The following is a 24716-nucleotide window of genomic DNA, read 5'->3' as shown; positions in this document are numbered from 1 at the left end:
CAGTGTAGGAAGTCACGCAGCTCTGGTTCACATCTTCATTCATAACCTGTGTGATGTAAACACCCTTTGTTCAAAGCTCACTTTCCTTCATAGCTGCCAAAATGCCTACCTTTTGCATATGCCATCTTCATATTCCATCAAGGCTAGAGCAGACCATGAATTTGATGTAACTTAAGATATCCAGAAATTCCCTGAATAAGAACAAAATTTTTTTGGTCTAACTTAAATCAGAGCTTGAAACCTTTCACTTTTTGTGTAGGTGGTTTATTATCATTTCTTGCTTCCAGTGGAATCTTACATTTTAATTACTTTAGAAAACACAGGTGTGATATTTTACAAAATGAAATCACAGCCCCTGGATTTAATGAAATGATCCCTATAAAAGTTGAATTTAAGCCAGGGGCACAATTTATAGTGGGCTGAATTTAAAATTGCATTAGTATTTTATACTGGGGTCATTTGTGCATTTAATAGAAATAGAGGGGATTGTGATAGGCCAATCCTGAAAAATCTCCCATGTCGCCCCCATAAATACTTATTTTCTAAGTTGAAGGGAGGGCTGCCTGTCTCTTGCAAATGTTATAGCTTTTAAATATCCTGAAATGCTTTCAATTAAGTGGTAGGAAACTTTTGAGAGCTGCCTGGGCTCCAAAAGGGCATACAACATGTCCGTCGTAACCAGCGGTATTTCTAGAGAGACCAGGACAATCCCGCCTCTTTGTGGCTCCTACGGCCAGTTCTAAAATCTGGCTGCCTCCTCCGTCAAATCAAATGGCACACTATTGTCTTGGTAAAATGCTCACCCTCTCCTCCATTTTTCTAGCCATTTTTGGAATGGCTCCCCGTATCCTGTGGCTTCCTACGATGTCCCCTAAGATGCCACTCCAAGCAGCCAAAAAGAAAACCAGTCTCACCAAATAACTATCCTGATGCTACATGAGCAAAGGTCTAAGCGCTAGATGGATTGTACCCAGTGGAAGTTCCACCAGCTTGGTATTTGTTCTCAAGAGTGACAGTAGAAAAGACAGCCACAGTGCCTCCTTCCAGAGAGCAATGCAATGTTCCCGAGGCGAGGTGGAGCCACGAAGCATCCTTCCAAGCCCTCGGCATAATTGCCTGTCTTGTCGTGAGAGACCTTACACTAAGGAACTTCTCTAAGGTCCCTTAGTGTCTCGTCCTATTGGCGAGGTGTTGTTTGAGTGGAGTCTCACTGATTGGATTTTTCACCATAATTGCACCTCAGTCCCAGGAGACCAGCCACAGCCGTAGGTGAATAACTTAGGCATTTAATTTATAATAAAGATAAACTTTGCAATCAGCACTTCTTCTTCCAAAACATTCCATTTACTTGGTTTTAGAGCTGCATAAACTGTTTTAAAGGCAATCTGCTCAATTGGGCGAGTTAATGATATTTAATTTGACCGGGGCCAAACGTCATTGGATGTGCATCCCGCCTATAATCGCAGTCATCATCGGCGTCGTTTGGGGTAATGTAGATGTAATGCTAATCCCATGCATAAAGGTTGTCATTCTCGCTTGGCTGCCAGCGTACACCACAGTCATCACCTCGCTAAGTCTCTCAGTGATGTGATTCTGAGATGACAGTGTAATAAGTGTGATGTGCGCAAGGTAATTCAAAACAAATTTGGCTGCAAGAATGGATCATCTAGGACAGTAAACTCCCGCCTTGTCAGATCGTCTTTTAAGAGGATGTAATGATCCCTAAAATGCCTTGTCAAGAAGCTTGTGTGGCACGGGTCAAGACCTGTATAACTGATCTGTTATAAGCCCCACTCTCCACCCCTGAAAATCCCATGTTAGAGACTGAAAAATATTCATGCATACATTGGGAGTCTGGGAACGCAACACGGGCAGGAAAGTGAAGTCTTTGGGTACATCAGTTTCTCAAGCCCACCTTACCAGCCTGGAGTTTGCTGCTTTGATTCCTAGATTGTTTGTCTCCTAAGGAAATGTAACTACTCTGGTATAGGCTCTCTCTTAAAGTGCTGATATCTTAGTTATGATTGGCATGATAGGAACTAGCATTAGATTATCTTATTGAAACTGTGCAATAACCCCAAGATACAACATACTATAACTATACTGTTTTTTGCAGATGAGGAAATAGACTTGAAGAGGATAAATTCCCAAAGCTAGGGTTCCACCCCTGACCAACTGTCCAAGTTAATGTCTTCTGCCACTCTTTCTTGAGCTTTAAGCATAAAGCGATCAGTTGGATGCTGGTAGCTCACACCTATAATCCTAGATAGTCAGGAGGCTAGAACTGAGGATCTTGATTCATAGCCAGCCCAGGCAAGAAAACAGAGCTATGGCTCAAGTGTTAGAACACCAGTATTGAGTAAAAAGGCTAAGAGAAAGCACCCAAGATCTGAATTCAAACCCCAGTATCGGCACAAAAATAAATAAATAAAAAGACATCATAGCAGGCACCGGTGGCCCACTCTTGCAATCCTAGCTTCCTTGAGTGGGTGGCTGAGATTGAGAGGATTGTAGTTTCAGGTGAGCACTGGTTGAATGGTTTGTGAACCCTTTCTCAACTCATAGCTGGGCATTATGTTTCATGACTCCAATCCCAAGCTACATGGGAGGGTGCATTAAATAGTTGGACCTCTGGGTTGTTTAAATGATTTCATTTCTAGAAATAAAGTTCTAGTGTGTTTTATCTGGCATTTTCTGTTCTAAAGCTAGAGCTATGTTGAGTTATTCGCAATGGTTCCAATGACCTCCGCCATTCTCAACCACCAGGAAGCACCTAGCTATGTCTTAACATGGGCTACTTAGAGGCTAGAGAGAAGGGAGGTAAGCATACCTTTGGTCCTTCCCACTTGCCAAAACAATAAAAAGAGAACTACAGAGAAATGTCTTCACCTGAGTCATATAATGACAGTCGTTCAGTAAGTAGAGCCACTGGAGCTACAACAGAAGCCAAGCACTATTGACTACAGGAACTAAAACAGTAAATAAGCTATTGTTTTCCCAGCCATTGCTCTTTGGAGTTTCTTCTCTATATTTCACATCTCTGCCTACAATCTATGCTGGTTTCAGTAGATTTTTTTTTTAAGGAAAAACAAGCCAATTTTTAAAAAGAGACTTTGTACTATAGTCATAAAAGGAAGACAAGTATCACCTAACACAAACTGGGAGAAAAAATACACACTATGGAAATAGGACAATGTAATTAATTTCTAGTTAAGCTATCACTGCCTGCTACAAAAGAGCCTCGGGCAGCTCTTTTCTTTTTACGGGTAGAATGAGCAAATGGTGAAATTGCATTAAAGACTTCCTGGTAAGATGCCAAGATATTCCCACTGTGAGACTTACCATTTAATACCAGATCTGTAGGTCTCCAATCTGGCCTCCTTCCCACCACACCTTCAGAAAGCCAGAGCACAGAGAATGCAAGATTTCTAGCTCTCTGTGTTGTTTCTTTCCTCCAGCTACTCTTACCCAGAAACTCTTCCTCCACACCAGTCTTTCCACCGTTGGCTTTATTCTAACCGTGTCCCACCATTTCTATGTCTCCACAGGTAAACGGCAAAGATTTATCCAGAGCAACTCATGACCAGGCTGTGGAAGCTTTCAAGACAGCCAAAGAGCCCATTGTGGTCCAGGTACTGAGGAGGACACCTCGGACCAAAATGTTCACGCCACCTGCAGAGTCGCAGCTGGTGGATACAGGCACTCAAACTGACATCACCTTTGAACACATCATGGCACTGACCAAGATGTCTTCACCCAGCCCACCTGTGCTGGACCCCTACTTGCTGCCAGAGGAGTAAGTAACCTAGTTGTAATTCAGGAACCTGGTAAAATAAATTAAATGTTAAAAATTAGGGCAAACTTGACTTTGTCTGTTCCGTGCAGAGAAGAAAATGAATACATCTTACACTTTTCCTCCCCAAGTCGCCTGTGTTTAACTTTATTGTTTATAGATGCAATAAATTGAGCCCTGCTCAAAACTACTCTGACATATTAATGACTTTATTATAACCCTGCAGCAGAGTTATTCAAATTATATGCTCAGAACAAAATTACTTACAAATGTTGTAAAAGTTGTTTTGAAATAAAATTTAATCACCGCAAATGGTAATTTGCAGATTTTTGTAGCTCTCACTGGAGGGAATGATGCCTGGGCTCAGAAATAAACAACCAAGTAAGCCGTGAGTGGCAAGAGCCCCAGTGGCTATGCCCTCCGCTTCCGTGGGTCTCATTTCCAACCTGCAGCCAGGCCCTGAGCCCGCGCACGTCCCTGTCAGAATTGCCTGGGCCAATTAAATAGCAGCTGTGTGATTCAAACACATTTCTGCGTGACTCTGCCTTCCTGCTTTATGTGAGAAACATAGAACAGTTCAGAGCCTTGTAGTCAGACAAACCTGATGCTCAAACTAATTCCTGGCTGTGGAAGTTGGGGAATTGGGGGTTCGTTTTCCTATGTTGTACGCAAATGGAGATAAAAATCATATTGATCTCATAGGACGGCTGAAGTATTAAATGAAGAAATGTGTGGGAAGTCCTTAGCGTAGCATATGGTAGTGGTGATCATTAATTTTGTGATGGACATAAAATATTCAGGAAAAAGTGAAGAGTAAGAAACTTTCTGAGCTAGATGGTTGGCTTAAAGATGTCCTATTAAATGTAGCTCTCTCCTGTAACTGGGCATCCAAAGGCACACATTCCCTGGCTGGCACAAGATATCCATTTCATCCCAGCTCTTCGGGATAATTGACTAGATGCATTGCTTCAAAGGGCACTTTCCCTTTTGCAGGGAATCCTTGAGCAGTGCCTCTTAAGTTTCTATTAGTAACCCAGTAGCCACAGTGAGCCCACATTTCCTTTGGTTCTGTCAGATTCCAGCCAAAGGTTTGCCTTTCATCGCATGGGTTTAGTGGTGAGCTGTCAGCAGCTCTCAGCACTAATTCCCCAAGCTTGACCAAAGCAAGCTTTGTTGTCACTGACACTGTACCAGGGGAGGGGACAGGGACCGCCATCCGATGCATGCAGTGTGCAAATGGGCTAAAGGCTGTCGCCTCCCTTATCTCTCACGGCTGTTCCTCCCGCAGGAACGGGGCACTGCACTCTCAGCACCAGCTGCTCGCTAAGGTGGCGGTGGCTGGTGGAGAAGCAGGGCTGTCAGACCTCAAGTCCCAGTTCTGAGCGATGACACTGTAGTGGTAAGCAGTCCTGGGAAACAGCTGGCCCATTCCCTAAGTATGGCTGTTCAAACCAGTTATGGGAGAAGACAGACTGCCACAGTCTCACATTATTGATGAGGCTTCTCAGGCTACCCTCAGAGGTTGAACTCTCACAGTGACAGACCTTTGGGATGCCAAACCCCTAATTTCCTCTTACATCTTGTTAACCTGACATGACATCCCCCAGGGATGACTTGGGAAATGTCAGAAGAGACCAGAGGTCAGGCCTTGCCCGGTCTGGCTGTGAGGTCAGGCAGCACCCAGAGCGAGCGTCCGGCCGGAGTGGGGAGCATTGAGTGGCTGTTTGCAGGCCCAGCCCTTTGAACAGTATCCTCAGGTCTAAAAGCCCCTTAAGTGCAGGCAGTATATTTGCCCAATGGGTCTGGAAAATTGAAAGCCAGCCCTTGCTTAAATGACCACTCAAATCTGCTCTGTTGTCTTAAGTGCCTGGGAGGGATGACCAGAGCCCCTTAATGGCTGCCTGACCTTTGAGAACTGGGGCAGGCTGGGTCCCCAGCCAACAGCAATCCAAGGCAGCAATGTACCACTCGCCTCTGTTCTGTGGACTCAAAGCTCCTTCAGAGCTGCCAGCTGGCAGATTTTCATTCCCTTTGCCTTTGCAAGGCTCTGTTCCACTATGGATGCTTCTAGAAGATGGCTCCTGGCCTCCTAGCAGCATGAGTGTATATGTGTACACACACGCACACACACACACACACATATACCCATATGCATTTATGTCTGCCTGGCTGTGCCTACCTTACAGGCACTATGTAATGCTAGTAACACATTTCTTACAGTCCAGACAACTCAAAAATTCACTGTTCTAGCTGATAGTATAGCAGTTTCCATCACCGCCCTTGAGACTGATGGCCCAGGTCAGCATGAATCTCTGAGCATTGCCTGAAGTCGAGCCTCCTTCTCCTAAGAGATAAAAATCAAATGAAGAAGCAGGCAGCAGGAAGTATAGGCCTGTCTCCTGTCTCCTGCCCAGAGAGGAGTTAGAAATGAGTCACCTTGAATCGCATGATAGTGGGCTAGCAGATGGATTCTGGAAAGAACTAAGTCATCCATCCTCGCCTTGTGCCTTGCATCTTAACTCTCCCTGAGCAAATAAAGTCTAAGGGGTAGAAACATTAGGATAGAGGCCCCGACCCCCATGGACAGCCGCATCCCAGGGGAATGGACATGGAGCTAACTATCAGCTTGCTGGGAAGGACAAGATATGGAAGGGGAAATCATGAATGCCAGTCAGGAAAAGGCTGTGGTTCAGGGCTCGTTTCACTACTTGTAAGTGATGCTACGACACACATAGAAAATGGACTATTAATTCAAAGATTCAGAAACCCTTATGTAAAGTGAAAAGGAGTTACTGTGGAAGGCTCCACCTGACGAGATGTGATGAGGGTGATTTTTAAAAAGTACCTTATCCTGGAAGCAGCTCTCTAAGGAGTATTTATCATTCCTTAGGCACTCCTCAGCCCATGAATACTATGATCCAAATGATTACATGGGAGACATGCATCAGGAGATGGACAGAGAGGAGCTGGAGCTGGAGGTAAGTAGCACACCTTTGTCTCCTTTTGAGAAGTCTATTGGACACATAGAATGTCATGTTCTCTACAAGCACAGTCAAGTTTATGATGCAGGTGGAATGATGAAAAGCAGATCCCACTTCAGTTGTGCACTTGAAAGGGTACAGCTGGATTTTTCTTCCCTCCTGCAGTTCAAAACAAAGCAAAACAACCAGGCTGTTTAAAGATAGGGCCAGTTCTCAGCACTGGACCCCGGGACATCTGCACATCCTGTATCTATTGCAAGCCTCCTCTTTCTGGGCATTTATGTTCATAACCGCATCTTCCTCAAAGACTAATACTCAATAAGTGAACGATGTGAGTGATTATCATATACTCCCAACAGAAAGGGCTTGTTCCCAGAGTGAGTCTCTCCCTGCAAATGTGCTCTGTCTATAAGTTTCAAGAGATTTACTGTTCATTGAACCTCTATGGTATCTGCCAAATAGGAGCCTTTCTGCCTTGTGATTTTTTGGGGGGGACAACCATGTATCACCAGTCTGTTGTTGCTTTTTGTTTCTCTTTAGTCAAATCAAATCAACTAAGGTAGCAAGTAGATTGTCAGCACCCACTGCCCTAAATAGACAGTTCATAGAATTAAATGCACTGGATACCAGTAGTACCCCTTCTTGCTCTCTATGCGTTTTTCTGGAAAAATTAGCTAATGTGAGTAATATTAGCTAATATGACTAGGCTAATGTGATTCTTTCTATCTGACGGGAGGAATTCTCAAGCAGGCACTTCTGAACATCTCTTGAGTTGGGCAGGAAACAGTACCCCAGGACCTTGTTGTTTAGAGTATGTTGCCAAGACAGGCAGGCTGGCCGTACCTGGGAGATGGGAGAACCACAGAATGTTGATTCCAAGACTTCCACAGCCAGAGCGTGTCATTTAACAAGGTCCTGGGGCCCTGATACACCGTACAGTCACCAAAGCCCTGATTGAGACACCAGCATCTCAGATGAAGACACCCAAGCCTGGTGTCTTTTTGTGCTCCTTCCTGAGTCACAGTATCCCATCCATCATTCACCTAGCATAGACACCAGTGCCCACCACACTGTCCCTGCTGAGTCACAGAATTGGCTGAGCCCCTTGGAGAAAAATGACACTGACCATTAGACTTTGCATAAATAAAAGCAGAGATAAAGAAACCAAGTGTCTAGAGAAGTCCTGGAGTGTTTTACAGGAGACTTTTGACACTGTGAACTTCAGAGCCATGCTTTAGGTCTACCCATTAGCTTTTACAGAGCATCTGCTACAAAGTTTGTCAAGGAAAGACAGCATAAGACAATGACCACCCTGCTTGCTTTAAGGAGCTCTCCCACCCATTGGCACTACTGGACATTAGCTTTTAATTCCTTAGAAAACCAGAATATGGCCATCTGTAGCCCCTTTGAGGGGTGCCCTGGTTCCACACTGGATGAAAAGGCTCTTTTCCTTGGCTGTCAGGGAGACTGGCACGCACTAGCCAGCTCACAGCCATTCTTGAACTGTCACCATTTGTCTGTCTCTGGCCTGCCTTGTTCCAGCTGCGGGATATGATTGCAGAAGGGTCAGGTTTATTTTCAAGTAAAGCACCATTCTCCAAACGCTGCTCTTCACCCCACTGAATAAATACAAAGTCAGCACCTCTGAAGGAACAACCCGTTCCACCAGCATTCTATGCGAGGAAAATATATATGAGCACACTGGGATGTTACTAAAGCCAATGCACAGAGAAAAACAGATGTTCTCTCTCTTACAGTACACAAAATGATCATATTTAGGTAAGTGTCAAATCCCTGTTATTGTGAAATTGCTTAGAGTTCAAGGGATTATTCCCAAGTATACCCCAAGGGTTAAGCAGCCAAATAATTACCCATAAATTTTCAGGTACTGAACACCTGCTCTAGGTCTTCTTATAGGCAATTATGAAAGGCAATGGATGTCGGAAGAAGGCTTTTCCACTCTTCTGTTCTTTTAATTTCCCTGGTGACTCAACAGTAGCATCTTAGCTGGGGCTCCAAAGCTGCAGCCTACCCATATTGCCTTGATGATGTCGTCCTGAGAATGGAATGAAGAAGGAAGCTACCATTTTAACAGGGGCTAAAGTGACCTCCCCGCCTGAATTCCTAGACTAAATGGAAATTGGGATTGTCCTGGAAGTGAGGCAGGGGGCTCCAGCCAATTTAGAAATCTCTCACTGTGGCTTAGGAGACACAGAGCTAAAGAACTGTATTAGGGAGCCTGGCCAGATCTGCCCCGCCTCCACTGAGTCAGCCTTCTAAGGACTCTTCTATTAATCACCATTATCGCCTTACCATCTGTCTCCCCCACCAGCATACAAGAGCCATGAGAGACCAACCCTGGTCTGCCTCCTGCCCAAGTAATGCCAGGCATAGAGAAGGCACCAAATAGTTAGCCACCTAAAGAATTACTGAAGGAAAGAATGTCTTCGTTACCCTACCTTAAGTGTAAGGTCCTTAAGGAAAAAAAATGCAGTCTTTTTAAAGACATCACTACACATCACATAGCACCATGCAGGCATATAGATACTGGTGAGGTAAGTTAAAGAAGTATGCAAAGCAGTCCTGGACCAGTTAGGTGAAGAGCAATGCATCAGTGGCCAGGCCTCTTGGAGGTGAATAAACCATTCATGTTATGTTTGCAATCCCTTCTGATTAAAGTGGCTGATGCCGTAACAGAGAACTTTAGTCACAAGATAGAACGGTCCTCTTTATATTCCTAATTGGAATAGCATGTCCATTCCGTCTACAAAGTAGGCCTAGCTGCTGGTGTTTATCAAATAGTCCATCTAGACCAGAAAGCAGCAACAGGACACCAGCCATGCGGGTAGCTTTTATCCAGATAATGCTAATACATTATTCATAGTAGTTTGATTAATGGTCTTCGGTGAAATCTTATCTCCATCATCATAGACAGATCTGTAATGATAACCTCGATCCTTTCAGTCAAGAGCTTATTGGTGTAAGGCTGGCTCAGAGGCAGAAAGCAATATTGGGATTTTCCAAACCGCTCAATAAGTGAAGAATTTCACCTTCCATTGAGTCCCCAAATACTGTGTCTGATTTTATAATTGTGAAGTGACTTGCTACCTTGCTCATAATTCACACAGCTAAGCTTATTTCATTTGATCCTTCATCTGCCACGCAATCTCAAGTTCATGTGTTCAGTTTTAGTGAGCACCTACTATACACAGCATTTGAAGCTAGACATTGCATTTATTGTACAAGCCATCCTCCCACTAGCCATGGCTTATCTCCCAGCTATGGTAAACCAAAGACTTGTAAAGATCCAAAGACAACAGCAGCTCTTCCACTGTTGTTTCTCAAGAGCTTCTGGGTCTCTCAAGAGCCTCTTCTAGGTCTAACCATAAACCACGAGCACAGCCTCTTTTCTGGGGTATGGGACCACTCAGAAAAACTGAACAGCGGGGGTTAGGCTGTGTCCTAAATGATGATTCTCTGGCTTTTATTCAGCTTCTAAGATGGTATAGTCCACCACCAGTGTATCCAGCATCAGTGTTAAGTACATTCCTAAACTCTAGAATAATATCCTTTGCTTGGTTATCACTCATGATTTGCCAGCATCGGTTTGTCTGATAGACTCATCCTTTAAAAACATAGACCAATGGGGAAAAATGATGAAAGGGGCGATATCAATCAAGATGCATTGTACTTATAAACTGATTTGGTGAATGGCAACTCCTTTGTACAAGTACTTGAAAATAACAAAAAATATAATTTTATTTATATATTTGTATTATACTTAAGTAATTGTATAAAATTGTATTTGTATACGCTTATACAAATATAATTTTTTTATAATTTTATAAAGTTATATTTTATAATTATGTTCTAATTTATGTTATATTTTATAATTTTATGTGATAAATCAAACTGATATATTTACAAGTATAAATTATATTATCTAAAATATGTAATTTAAATATAATTATATAATATAAATTGTATAATTTATGATTTATAATTATTTCCTAAATATATAATTTATAAATTGTCTTTTTTATTATCTTGAAGTAGTTGTGCAAAAGGGTTACCATCCAATAAATCAGTTTATAAGTACAACACATTCTGACTGATACTCTTCTCGTCATTTCCTTCATCTCTCCCAACCCATCCCTGCCCTCAAGTTTCATAGGTTATGCTTTGGATATTCTGACTGCAGTTAAATATAATCAGGGAAAGAAAACAGAGAAAACTCAAAAATAGCAGAACTGAAAGAAATGCATAAATATAAAAACATAGACCACCTCCAAGATGGTACCATCGTCCCAGAGTGTACGCCGCTGCCATTCTTAGGTCTGTTTTAAAGATCAGGTCCTCAGGTTTTGCTTCCAACCAGTTGGCCTGTGGAGTGGATTAAGAGTCAGCACCTCCTCCTCCCTCCCCTTACAAACGCCTGTGTCTCCTGGGAGCGGAGGCTGGCTGGCCACTTATCTATGTGAAGGAAGGAATTTGGCCCTGTTACAAACTGAGAATGTGACAGGGACAGTTCTGTTCCTGAGAGGATTAGTGATTTGAGTTGAAGGCTAAAGGTGCTGTTGAACTCTGCTGCGTTGTGCTATTGTGAGGGTTCGTGTTTTCTAAGACTATTCTCACTGGGAGAAGCCCTAGAAATGGAGCCGCCTTGGCCTCCTGCCGAAGCAGGAAGCAGTTATTAAGCATTTGCAGAGAATCGACTTCAGCTTTGAATATCTGTATCTAAAGTGCTTGGGACCAGAGGGCTTTGGATTTCAGATTTTGGAACATTTGCACATACGTAATGAGGTATCTAGCCGGGATGAGGCTCAGGTGTGTACATGAAAATGTGTATGTGTCATAAAGATCGCTTTGGATTAGGGATAACCTACCTGTACTAGTTTGCTAACTGAACATGGGGGAAGAGGCAGCAAACTAAGTGTGTAAGGGTGCACAAGTGGTCCTTCACTTAATTATCAGTGATGCAGGTAGAAATAGTCCACAGTTCTCACCACATGACCACTCTATTTGTAGCAGGACAATTGGTATTTCAAAGGACTTGGCATTTGCCATTATCATTATATATTATCCATTTACCCATGTTTACAATGGGTTCTAAAAACATTAGTTTCCAGCCAAGGCAACTAAATTACCAAAAATTTGTAGTTTTAGTAAATGTGAATTTACTATATATTACTAGAGCTATAATTAGGCAGTCACTGAATTAATGTATCAGTGATCGGAAAATAAATTAAAGGTGTCCTATTGAGGCACTGATAATGTGCCCCCTGTACCCATAACCACAGGCAAGCAGACAGTTATTACACATAGTTATTACACTGCAACTTACTGTGGGCTTTCTGTGGATCAGGAGCCAGGCTAAGAGGCCATCATACCCTGTCCAACAGGAGCTAGTGATGGAACAGAGCTCAGGTAAAATAAGCCTCTGACTGAACTTCTTGACATAGGTAGAACGGGGATTTGTACACAGGTCTACATGTTTTCCTAAGGGAAACTGAGTTCCTTTCGGGGAACGCAGCATGTCCTCCCAGAGCTCCTACAGTTGTCAAGGTTCTGACTTCACCCTGGAATGCAAACTAATTGGCACTACAGTATCATTTCCTGTCATCACTTTGCTTTCCTCTTATTTAATTTGTAGTAATAGCAGCTGAACCTCCTTCCTCCACTGTAAATATCAGCGCTGTGGTGGAAAACATTAATTGCACACTATCACTCTACTCTCCTTTCTTGGATCAATTTTGTGTAAATCTGTTTGCAAGTTCTGTGACAGAATATTAAGGGAACACAACGTGAAATAATCTAGCTGAATACACTGGAAACATTTGTACTGAAATGGAGAGGTGGTTTGGAGTATGGAAATATCATTGTTTGTGGCAGACATTGAAGAAATGCTTTTTAAAAGCCCTACCCCTGAGGTCTTGACGCTGAGTAAAATATGGGTAATTTTTCTTTGGGAAGATCAATAAAATAACTATTTTCAAAATGACTTTATATTGACTGAAAGGTCAGAAATGCCCTGGGCATTGATCCCGTGTCCATAATCACTTTTTTGTTCAGTAAGTTAACTGGCTCTACACAATCGAATGCAAAGAAAGCCAGTTCATCATTTATAAACAAAATATTTTCAAAGCATTTGACATCTTGCCAGCTCCCAGTGCCTGCCTGCATCTCACCAGCAATGCTTGCTTTGTCTAGGAAGTAGACCTCTACAGAATGAACAGCCAGGACAAGCTGGGTCTCACCGTATGCTACCGGACAGATGATGAAGATGACATTGGCATTTATATAAGTGAGGTACAAAAAATGAATTTTTTAACATTATAAGCTGAAGCCCCAAAGGGTGGGATTTTGTCTTTTGTTTGGTGTGCTCACCAACCCTAACTCTAGCTCCTCCAGAAGTCTTTGGAGAGACACAGACAGATCACCTGTCTCCTTCATCACACACTAGGGAACTGAAGCTGAACAGGAGGGTGATGTCCTAATGTCAGCACATACGACAGAATTACCCTGGAGAAGGTTCAAATCAACCATAAAATGGTGCCATTTACATGGTTCTGGTGTTCAGCCCCGAGGGAACAGCAAATTTGTGTTTCCTAACTCATGATCCTTGAGCAGAATGGTTCATAGAGTCACAAAGACATTTTAGTCTCTCTCTCCCTCTCACCCTCTCTCTAATTTTGGTGGCATGTATATAAACTATATGCAAACTCTCACTCTCTCTCTCTATATATATGCATAAACTATATATATATAGTTTAACAGTTTTTTATAGGTACTGATGAAATACCTACATGAAAGCTGTTTTGATCTTCGTAGAAAATAAACAAAAGAAAACAGTACCAAGCAACTGACTTCACTATCGATTCTTAACCATGAATGCCCTTCCTTGCAAGGACAGAGATGCAGTTTCATCAGAAAATAACAGCTGTCTCTGGATGAAGCTTGGCATTTTGTATCATGGTCTTTTAACACATCTCTCCCATACACATTCCCATTTGTAGCAATTCTATTCTTGAAATTATTCCCCAAATTTAATGTAAGCAGTTGGTACAAAATAATCAAGGTAGTGTTGCTAGTCACCATGATAGAGGCCACCTTTTAACCTGCTCTGCATCCCTGATTGGCTTTTAATTACTAAGTGTGCAACAGGAGTCATCTGTAAACCCCCAGGTTTGCAGAGCTGTGCAGAATTCTGTGCAGAACAGGGCTGGCAAGCAGGAAGCTAACCACAGGCAGGCCTTGGAGTCAGATTGATCCTTGTTCCTCTAACTCTACCCAATACTAGGTCTCCTTTACATCCATGTAAAAGCCAGGGTTGGGCATCATTCTGTGTTAAGGATGGCTTTGGAAAATGCACTTGCTTATTTTCATGCACATCTGGGGTCATGCTGAGAGAGGTCTGCTGTCTGTTTCAGATTGACCCTAACAGCATCGCAGCCAAGGATGGGCGCATTCGAGAAGGAGACCGCATTATCCAGGTAGGTTTAACCTGGGGGCCTCTTTGTATACCCAGAACCAAAGAACCAAGCGGCTCTAATAGAGGATAGCCAGGAAGTAAAAGTTAAAGGACAAAGGGGCATAAAGTCAGACAGGAAAGCCAAGCTAAGTCAGAGAGTGAGGTGAGCGGGTGCTAGAAGCTCACACCTATAATCCTAGCTACTCAGGAGACTGAGATCTGAGGATCATGGCCAAAGCCAACCCAGGCAAGAAAGTCCTTGAAACTCTAATAACCAAAAAGGTAAAGTGGAGCTGTGGCTCACGTGGAAGACGATCAGCTTTGAGTGAAAGAGCTAAGGGAGTTTGAGCTCCAATACAGGCCTGTGAGTGCACACGCGCGTGTGCACACACACACACACACACACACACAGGTAAACTAAGGAGTAAGATGTGGAGGGACATCTGAAGACCACGGCCCCACCTAAACAGGGCCTTACCAAACACCAGCCAGTGTGCTTCACATTGATTCATTCTATAGGACCCAGAGTCTGACATCACAGAAATCAGGCCCACCATTTTATGGCTTATGACTCTTTAATTCTCATTTTTTTGGTGTCTAAAAGATTAACTTTAGACCAAGAACTTCAAGATAGCCATTGTTATTAACATGGGAACATCCCTGGCTAATTTTCCAAAATGATCACAAAGTCTTACATTTAAGGACTCAGAATTCAAGCATCTTGTTCTTGCCTCTAAGATAGCGTGTGTGTGTGTGTGTGTGTGTGTGTGTGTGTGGAGAGAGGGGGTGAAGGGGAAGAGTGGGAGAGAGGAGGAGGGAGGGAGAAGGAAGAGGGAGGAAGGGAGGGACGGGACGGGGAGCAGGAGAGAGAGGGAGAAAAGGAGAGGGAGGGAGAGAAAGATGGAGGGGGGAGGAGAAAGAGAGAGAGAGAGAGAGAGTCTTGGATTTATACCCAGGCTGGCCTGGACCACAGCCCTCCTATTTACAATGTAAGCCACCACACCCGGCTGAAATCGAGATCCTTGGTTTCATTAGGTGAAGATGGGGCACAGCTCTCTACCTCTCTCACTTAGAATCTACTGTGTTTTTCCCATTGTGTATCCTGGCCCAGTTTGGATTTCCTTCTACGTTTCCCCAGCCTTGAACCACAACCTCAGCTACAGAGACTCCTTCTCTGGGAAGGAGATCTTCTTTCCCCAAGGGTCAGAATCCACAGAATACCATCTTTTTTTTATTTTGGGGGGAAAGAGGTTGCTAGTCTTTATAATTGAGAGAGAGAGAGACCCATCTGAGTTGCAGATGCGGTCTGCCATGTGGCATGCCTCCCTGTGGCAGGGCAGCCCTGTGTCCCCCAGGAATCAGGACCAGTCACATCAGCCAGGAGAATCTCACCTTTCGCTGTGTCTGGGTTCCCTGGCATGAGATAGCAACACCAGATAACAGGCTCGGCGTTCGCCTCAGTGTTCACCTGAGACCTGCTGAGCTCCAGATCTCTAGGGCGTACAAGCAGAAATCCCTCTAGAAGGTTGTCCAGGCTAATGTGTCAAACTGTAACTGTGAAACACCATGCATAACTGCATCCGCTTCGGTGCTCTCCATTTACCTCATTTCTCTCATCAGACCCATTGCTGCCTCTCCCCCCACCCCTACATTACTCAGAAACACCTGTAATGATGCTTCCATGTGCTCCACTTATACTCCTGCCTGAATGTCCTGTCAGAGCCCTCTGCACAACAGCAGTTGTGTCGCTTTCTAGGATTTGCCACATCATGGTCACCCCATACCCTATACCTGTGGAGAGTCACATAGAGTGGAGAAGCTGTATCAGCAAGGCTTTTCCTTCCCCAGATCAGCACTGTTTTCAAGCTACCTGGAACTTGTGTATTCCAGCTGTGAGAGGTACCCAATGCAGACCTGAAATAAGATACAGTTTTTTGTACAATCTAACCAGGTTGTCTCCCCACCCCCACATCTTTTTTTAGATTAATGGAATAGAGGTACAGAACCGTGAAGAAGCTGTGGCTCTTCTGACCAGTGAAGAAAATAAGAACTTTTCATTGCTGATTGCAAGGCCTGAACTCCAGGTGAGCTGGCTTCCTGCAGGTAGAACTGCGTTTGTATTTCTAAAGTCAAAGTAAGTCCCCAGCCTTGCAGAACAGTGCATTTAGTATTTAGTCTGAACTTGCAGGTGCTTACTTCCTGGGAAGGGTAGCTGAACTTGCTGTGAGTTAGAAGCCAAGCACAAATAAATGGACATAGCTGTGTTCTTGAAACTTTTTTTTCTTTTTGTGCCTTCACTGGGGCTTGAACTCAAGGCCCTGTGCTCTCACACTGAACCTTTTGAGAAAGAAAACACATCTGGCAAGCTTGTGGTTTACGGACTGCCATGCTCTCCTAAAGGCAAAGAACGTTTCCTAGCTAGTTGGTAAACCTACTTTTTTTTGTTAGGAGATCTAAAATAGTTGACATAGATTAAAAATTGTCACTGGAAAACAAACCACAACTAAACATTGGCAACATCTAGGTCAGGATAGGTCAGTTTCTGACCTACAGCAAAGCAATGGAAAGCTTGCTTTCTGACTTTTAGAGGGAGACCCAGAAGTATTTTTCCCCAAGGTGATACCCTGTCTTGAGAGAAGGGAGGGAAGGAGAGAGGAAAGGAAGGGAGAACATGAAATTCAAAGGGAACTCTGCTAAGATGTGCACTGGCTTCTTTCTTCGCCCTCCCCCCCCCCCCGCCCCCAGCTGGACGAGGGATGGATGGATGACGACAGGAATGACTTTCTGGATGAGCTGCACATGGACATGCTTGAGGAACAGCACCACCAGGCAATGCAGTTCACATCCAGCGTGTTCCAGCAGGTAACACCCCAGGGGAGCCCCATACCCTGTGCAGCTGCAGAAAAATCTGCTTCCTCCATCTCCCTTCATGTTGCTAACGACCATCAGCAACCCACCCGCCTGGAAGATGGCAGGAAAACTGCTTAAGTGCTTTTTCCATTTGAGCAAGATAGCTGATACTCTTGCATGTAAGCAAGAGTACACTTCTCTGAGCAAGCTTTTAAGGCTGAGCGATAGTACCCAGCATCACTGACCTGATATTTGTTAGGAAAACATATATATAATATATGTAAATATATATCATATATTTAGTATATATATATGATATATAATATGATTGATAGATAGATAGATAGATAGATAGATAGATAGATAGATAGATAGATAGATAGATAGATAGATAGATAGATAGATAGAGTGTATTTATTTATACCTGTGTTTTTGGAGAGCCAGAGAAAATTAATGTCATGTTTTACCAAATAAAGCAATTTCCCTGATTAACCTGATGTGCCCAAAACCCTACTGCTCCTGTTATTGGAGAGGGAATGGCATATCCATAGCCAGTCCAATGACCCACTTACTGAGTCCCCTGTGAATTCTATGCATCCTGCAACCATGCAACAGTCCATGCAGAACTGCCTTTCATCCCCACGTTAGGGATGAGAATCCACTCAGATAATCTCATACCTGGTGAGGTATTCTCATAAGGACTGGCCAATTCTCCATTTGCCTGGAGACCTAGCCCTACATAATGTGATACTAGCTTTCGATATGTAGAGCCTGCCCACTGGGCAACATGTCCTTCAGGGGCAGTCAGCCTAGGGAAAACCAGATCCCTCACTCATTCTTGTCGGTTCTGTCCGTAGAAGAAGCACGAGGAAGACGGAGGGACCACCGACACCGCCACCATCATGTCCAACCAGCACGAGAAGGACAGCGGCGTGGGGCGGACGGATGAGAGCACGCGCAACGACGAGAGCTCCGAGCAGGAGAACAACGGCGACGACGCCACGGCCTCCTCCTCCAACCCGCTGGCGGGCCAGAGGAAGCTCACCTGTAGCCAGGACACCCTGGGCAGCGGCGACCTGCCTTTCAGCAACGAGTCCTTCATCTCGGCCGACTGCACCGACGTGGATTACCTGGGCATCCCGGTGGACGAGTGCGAGCGCTTCCGCGAGCTGCTGGAGCTCAAGTGCCAGGTGAAGAGCGCCAGCCCCTACGGCCTGTACTACCCCGGCAGCCCCCTGGAGGCGGGCAAGAGCGACCCCGACAGCGTGGACAAGGAGCTGGAGCTCCTCAACGAGGAGCTGCGCAGCATCGAGCTGGAGTGCCTGAGCATCGTGCGCGCGCACAAGATGCAGCAGCTGAAGGAGCCGTGCGCGCGCGAGCCCTGGATGCTGCACCACAGCGCCTTCCGCAACTACAACACCAGCATCGACCTGCGCCGCCACGAGCTCTCCGACATCACCGAGCTGCCCGAGAAGTCGGACAAGGATAGTTCGAGCGCCTACAACACCGGGGAGAGTTGCCGCAGCACGCCGCTCACCCTGGAGACCTCCCCGGACAACTCTCTCCGGAGAGCGGCCCAGGGCGCCCCCACGGAGGCCTACGGGCCGCCCCCCAAAAATCTGCTCGCCATCACCGAAGACCCCGAGACCGTCGCCCCGAGTTACAACAACCCGGCCGCCAAAGAGCTGGACCCCGGCCTGTCTCCGGAGAGCAAGGATCACCGCACCGGGGGCGGGGACGGCCGGAGCCCCAGCGCCAGCCCCCCGAAGCTGGGCGGCGGCGCCTACCTGTCCCCGTACCCCCACTCCCCGTACAAACACGCGCACATCCCCGCGCACGCGCAGCACTACCAGAGCTACATGCAGCTCATCCAGCAGAAGTCGGCCGTGGAGTACGCGCAGAGCCAGATGAGCCTGGTGAGCATGTGCAAGGACCTGAACTCCTCCCACTCGTCCACCGAGCCCCGGATGGAGTGGAAGGTGAAGGTCCGCAGCGACGGCACGCGCTACATCACCAAGAGGCCCGTGCGCGACCGGCTGCTGCGCGAGCGCGCGCTGCGCATCCGCGAGGAGCGCAGCGGCATGACCACCGACGACGACGCGGTGAGCGAGATGAAGATGGGGCGCTACTGGAGCAAGGAGGAGCGCAAGCAGCACCTGGTGAAGGCCAAGGAGCAGCGGCGGAGGCGCGAGTTCATGATGCAGAGCCGGCTGGATTGTCTGAAGGAGCAGCAGCAGCAGCAGCAGCAAGGGCCGGATGACCGGAAGGAGGTCAGTATCCTCGAACTGAGCCACAAGAAAATGATGAAGAAGAGGAATAAGAAGATCTTCGACAACTGGATGACCATCCAGGAACTCCTCACGCACGGCACCAAGTCCCCGGACGGCACCCGGGTGTACAATTCTTTCCTGTCCGTGACGACTGTATGACTCTCATGTCTGCAGGGTGTACATAAGAGACCAGCTCCCGTTGGGGTAGATGAGATTCCTGCCTCGTTCAATGCGGCAAGATTTGGGGTTTGTTTGTTTGTTTGTTTGTTTTGTATATAAGATAACCGCAGTCATCGTGTGGATAGGTCAACCTGGCCACCCCCTACAGCTTCGGGTGTCACAGCGCTGTCTGAAGTAGAAGTTAAAATAATAAATAATAATAACAATGAATAACAATACACCCTTACTGTCTTAGAAGGCAATATTAACAGCTTTTTTCAAATAGCAATTGTACTTTTTTACTTGTTACCTTTTGCATAAAGTGTTTAAATTTCCAAAAAAAAAAAAAAGATTTTATTAAGCATACTTTCACAGAATAATTTGTTTAAACTATATTCTTATTGAAAAAAAAGTTACACAAGCTTTTTTGTTCCTGCCTAAAACACAAAAACAACTTCCAGTATGTATTTTTAATGGAACCCTATTTTATAATGTTACTTTGTCGATTGTCTATCATACTTGTGGCCATTAATATATTAAGTGGGTCGAGGTTTCAACTCAAAACCACCAAACCCTGTATTTAACAATTTAACGCACATAATCAGACCAGCAGTGTTTTAGAGTTGAAATGTACCTTTTAATTTTTTTTTCCTGGTTCTGGTTCTCAAGAGAGTGTCGCAGTTTTGACAGAAAGCAAAATTTCATGCAGCTTTTATGGAAGTTCAAAGCATGTTTGCAAATATTGCAACCTGTTGGGAGAATTTGCATGTACAGGAAAGTTGTCTGGTGGAGACTGTTTGTGGAATTTTAAGTGTTCATGGTAGTAAACCTTTGCTTTGTAGATTCAAAGATAACAGACTTATCCAAGCAATTTTCATGAAACCATTAGTTACAAACATTAAGTCAAAATGAAGTCAAAATAAATTATTATTTTCTATTTGACATGTTTGTATGTGATGCTTCATTTTTGTAGTTGTTCTTAAAAAATAAAAAGCCTTTTTTGCAGTGTTGATTTTCCCCCTTAGTTGTATTAACTAGTAGAAGGACTTGCATGTTACCAAAATCTAATAAGGAATTTGCCATGGCATCCTGCATTCTGACAACCTATCTCAGGGAAAGGCTTAAAACTTGTCCAAGAGCCCATCAATAAGAATGGTTGCAAACAACTTTATCAATCGAGGTCATGTTTACCATGAAATTTCTTTGCTTACTGCCATCGTTAATGCTTTTCAGTAGTGACTAACCACTGAATAGCTGGGCTCCACTTCCCATTTGACATACAACGTGTGCACAGACTAAGTCACCAAAATAGGTGGCTTCAAAACTTCTCTTTCAGACCGCAACAACTGCCAGAACCCTAAAAATGTTCTACAAATTATTCCCTAGTGATAGTGTTTATACAAATTTCAGCTATAATACCTTCTGAAAAGTGACAATAAAGATGAGATTAGGAAAGGTACCATTTTCATTTGCCATGATGCCAGACATCTGGTTTACTCACTGATTTAATTGAAATTTTGATTGAAATGGCATGGTGTACCGTTCAGTGGTTTTTTTTTTTTTCCTTTCAATATCTCAGACATCTAATTCCGCCCCTAGACCCCATTTAAATACAGATCCCTCCTTTGGGACCAGAATCTTAAGACTAATTACTAGTTACACTTGTCATAAAATAACTTAATGAAAATACAACACTAAGATACTTATTCCATACTACTAACATATCTGTTCACTGCCTCTGCCAGAACCAGGCATTGCTGAGATAATTACATCTGCTCCATAATTCTAACCAGCTCTCCAAGGTGAAGCTTAGAGTCTCCAAGTTCAACTATTGACACAATCGGATCCTCAGTTCCCAAGAGAAACTTTCTATCACCAGTTCTCTTACCTCATAACCCTGTCTTCCTAGTCAGTGTTACACAGATCTCCATCCATGGCCACCCCAGGCCAAAAAATGAAAACAAAAATCCAGAAGGATACCACCACCTCTATCATCTCAACCAATAAAAACTGGTCATGGTAGTACTTTCCTGTCATCCCAGCTATGTGGGGAGGATCACAATTCAGGTTCACCTGGGGAAAAAGTGTGGTGCTGTTGGCAAAGCAGAAATGGCAGGAGTGTGGCCCATGCGATAGAATGCCTTCCTAGCCCGAGTTCAAATCCCAGTACTGTCAAAGGAAAGTTGCAAGAGTCCTAAGAGTTGTCACTTAGTGAGCAGACTAGAGGAGGCAGGAAAACGCAATGCATTCATTACTAACCAAACTGAGACTTCAGAACATAACACTTGGCTGCACATCTCTTAATCAGCCCATACAGGGGAGAAGTTGCATTCAGGAGCACAGTTAGCAACACACACACACACACACACACACACACACACACACACACACACACACACACACACACACACACACACACACACACACACACACACACACACACACACACACACACACACACACACACACACACACACACACAACGGATTCCCCAGACTGACTGGCATAAGCCAGGAAACATGAATCTGCCATTTCTTCCATGAGCCCGTGTTCCCAAGCATCTCAGGGTGCAAGCCTTGTCAAGCAAGTGGTGGAGCCCAGGTAGTTTTCTGGATAACAATGGGACACATCTTCCACTGTCACTAACATTCCATGGCATCTACCACACCAATAAATTTGTTCACAATCCCCGCTGCCAATACTTTATCTGCTGAGCCTGGTGAGGAGAGTGCTGCGACTCATAGGTTCTTGGCAGAAAATAATGTAATGTACCAATCACACACGAAGTACATACCATTTAGGAGGCTCCACAGAGCCTCCAAAGCCCACTCATAAGATTCCTACTCATGTGAGAACCCCAGGCTTAGACCTCCACAGGTTTGTTTTTCAGGTTGTTTCAGACTGCATCGTACAGAGCCATTTGCTCACTTTTCAATATCAAAGAATCCACACAATAACACTTAAAATCCATTAAAATCCAATGGATCAAAGATAGGTGCCAGTGGCTCACACCTGTACTCGTCACTACTCAGGAAGTTGAGATGTGAGGGTTGTGGTTTGAAGCCAGCCCAGACAGAAATGTCTGTGAGACTCTTGTTTCCAATCAACCAACAAAAAGCCAGAAGTGGAGGTGCAGCTCAAGTGGTAGAGTTCTAGAGCAAAAACACTAAGGGAGAGTGTCCTAGCCCTGAGTTCAAGTCTTAATATTGACACACACTCACACACATGTACACACACACACTCACACACAATCTACTAATCATTACACCCTACACTCTTCCAAAACATTGTTAGTGGTTTTGCTCACAGCTAAATATGTTCACAAAATACAAATTCAGGGGCTGGGAAGGTGGCTCAGTGGTAGAGCACTTGCCTTGCATGCATGAGGCCCTGGGTTCGATTCCTCAGCACCATGTAAGCAAAAAGAAAAAAGCTGGAAGTGATACTGTGGCTCAAGTGGTAGAGCGCTAGCCTTGAGCTGAAGAGCTGAGGGACAGCGCCCAGGCCCAGAGTTCAGGCCCCACGACCGGACCCCCTTCCCCCAAAAAAATACACAAGTTCAATGCTCTGAATCTCCATGGCAGCCACTCCACTGGCTGGCTGTCTCTAGTTCATGTCTAGAAGGAAAGAAATAAAATTTTACTAAAGCTACATTGTCCAATAGAGTAGCAACTAGCCAATCTGGTTAAAAATGGTTAGTCCAGCTGGACATTGGTGGCTCGGGCCTAGGATCCTGAAAACTAAGATCTGAGGATCCCAGTGTGAAGCCAGCCCAAAGGTAGACAAGTCCAAGAGACTCTTCCAGCAAAAAGGTGCGACTGAAGGTACGGCTCAGGTAGAAGAACACCAACAGTAAGGGAAAAGCCAAGTAATAGCACAAAGCTCTGAGTTCAAGCCTCAGTACCAACATATATTACATATGTGTGTAACACATATATACATATAAACACACCTGTATGTATCATGTATATATAAATGTGTATGCATGCCATGTGTTATATGCAAATAACGGATAGTCTATATATGCATATGTATAGATATATATCCCAATATGTGAGGCCCACGACAAGTTCCAAATACTACAAAGAAAATAAATAAATAAATCTAAAATAGAGTTGATTTGACAAAAATGTTCTTAAAAACAGATTTCAAACATTTATTTTCTTCAATACAGACTTATGCACATTGAGATGTTTTGCACATGTTGGGTCACTTACACAATTATGATCCATCTCTCTCTTGTGGTGTCACTTGGGTAGTGGGACCTTCCCATCTCCCATGCAGCTCACGTAGGACCACAACTGGGCCATGCTAGTCCCCAGTATGGAGCTCACATGTGCCAAACACTTGCCAGCCTCCCCTTCCTCGTTCTCAGAATCCTTCTTTGAGGCTAGAGGCTATGTCAACAATGCAGACCCCAAGGAAAAACCTACCCAGTGAGTGCAGAGATGTGATTTCAGTCTGGTGTTAAACCTTCACCTCTGACCACTGATCTTCTGTCGATTCCTTCCAAAAGCTCAGACGATGATATGTGTGAGACATTCACAATTAGAATAAAAGAAATTGCTTAAGGTAATAAGCATTTCCCTTGGTTCCTTTGGAGTTCTAAACCACAGAATATTTTAACCCTCCTGACAAGAACACATGACAATGAATAAAAATAGGAATCTGGGCACAATTTAAGCTTTTCATCTTTACAGTGAAAACAAAGAGACCCCAAATAGCACAGATCACAAGACGAGTTAGGAGTGTACAATGCCTACAGAATACTAGTTATAAACAAGGTTATAAACAAGTATGAAAACTAACCACATAATTATCAACTTACAGACTAAAGAAGTAGGTTATAAGTTCCTTGTTAGCAAAACTGCCCCAAACCAAGGATGAAATCACAGTTTTGCTGTGAGTAACTGCAACTCCCACTTTTATTTCTGTTTCCCAATTGTTTTACCATTTGAGGATTTCTGAGGAGCATCAACTAATTAAAAAGAAATTGCTAAAACAGGAGAAGATGCAAGAATTCTCATGGCAAATGCTATTGTCTTCAGTTTTGATTAAATGTACATTCCCTTAAGCAGTTACAGAACGAAGTATGGTTCTTTGGATTTTGTTCAAATGGGTTTTTTCTGCTTAAATGATCCATTTTTCTTTAGCTTCCAGTTGTAACTAATGCTAAAAGGACATGGTCGACC

At 44.2% G+C, this 24716-nt stretch overlaps 1 protein-coding gene across 1 annotated transcript in view; it reads left to right on the top strand.

The window, feature by feature from the left end:
- Pdzrn3 (PDZ domain containing ring finger 3) overlaps positions 1 to 20466 on the top strand; it is a 221516-nt gene extending 201050 nt beyond the window's left edge. Inside the window, exons 4-10 of the mRNA XM_070018973.1 lie at positions 3549 to 3796; positions 6684 to 6771; positions 12985 to 13083; positions 14205 to 14267; positions 16228 to 16329; positions 16991 to 17107; positions 17953 to 20466. Coding sequence (XP_069875074.1) covers positions 3549 to 3796; positions 6684 to 6771; positions 12985 to 13083; positions 14205 to 14267; positions 16228 to 16329; positions 16991 to 17107; positions 17953 to 19524 — 2289 coding nt within the window. The 3' untranslated portion in view covers positions 19525 to 20466. The remainder of the gene's footprint in view (positions 1 to 3548; positions 3797 to 6683; positions 6772 to 12984; positions 13084 to 14204; positions 14268 to 16227; positions 16330 to 16990; positions 17108 to 17952) is intronic.
- The last annotated feature ends 4250 nt before the right edge of the window (positions 20467 to 24716 follow it).

Source organism: Dipodomys merriami, unplaced genomic scaffold (assembly GCF_024711535.1).
Source record: "Dipodomys merriami isolate MVZ:Mamm:240054 unplaced genomic scaffold, mDipMer1.0.p SCAF_13, whole genome shotgun sequence".
Taxonomy (NCBI): Eukaryota; Metazoa; Chordata; class Mammalia; order Rodentia; family Heteromyidae; genus Dipodomys; species Dipodomys merriami.
Note: the sequence above shows the minus strand (reverse complement) of the source record. Positions and strands in the feature narration are given on the sequence as shown.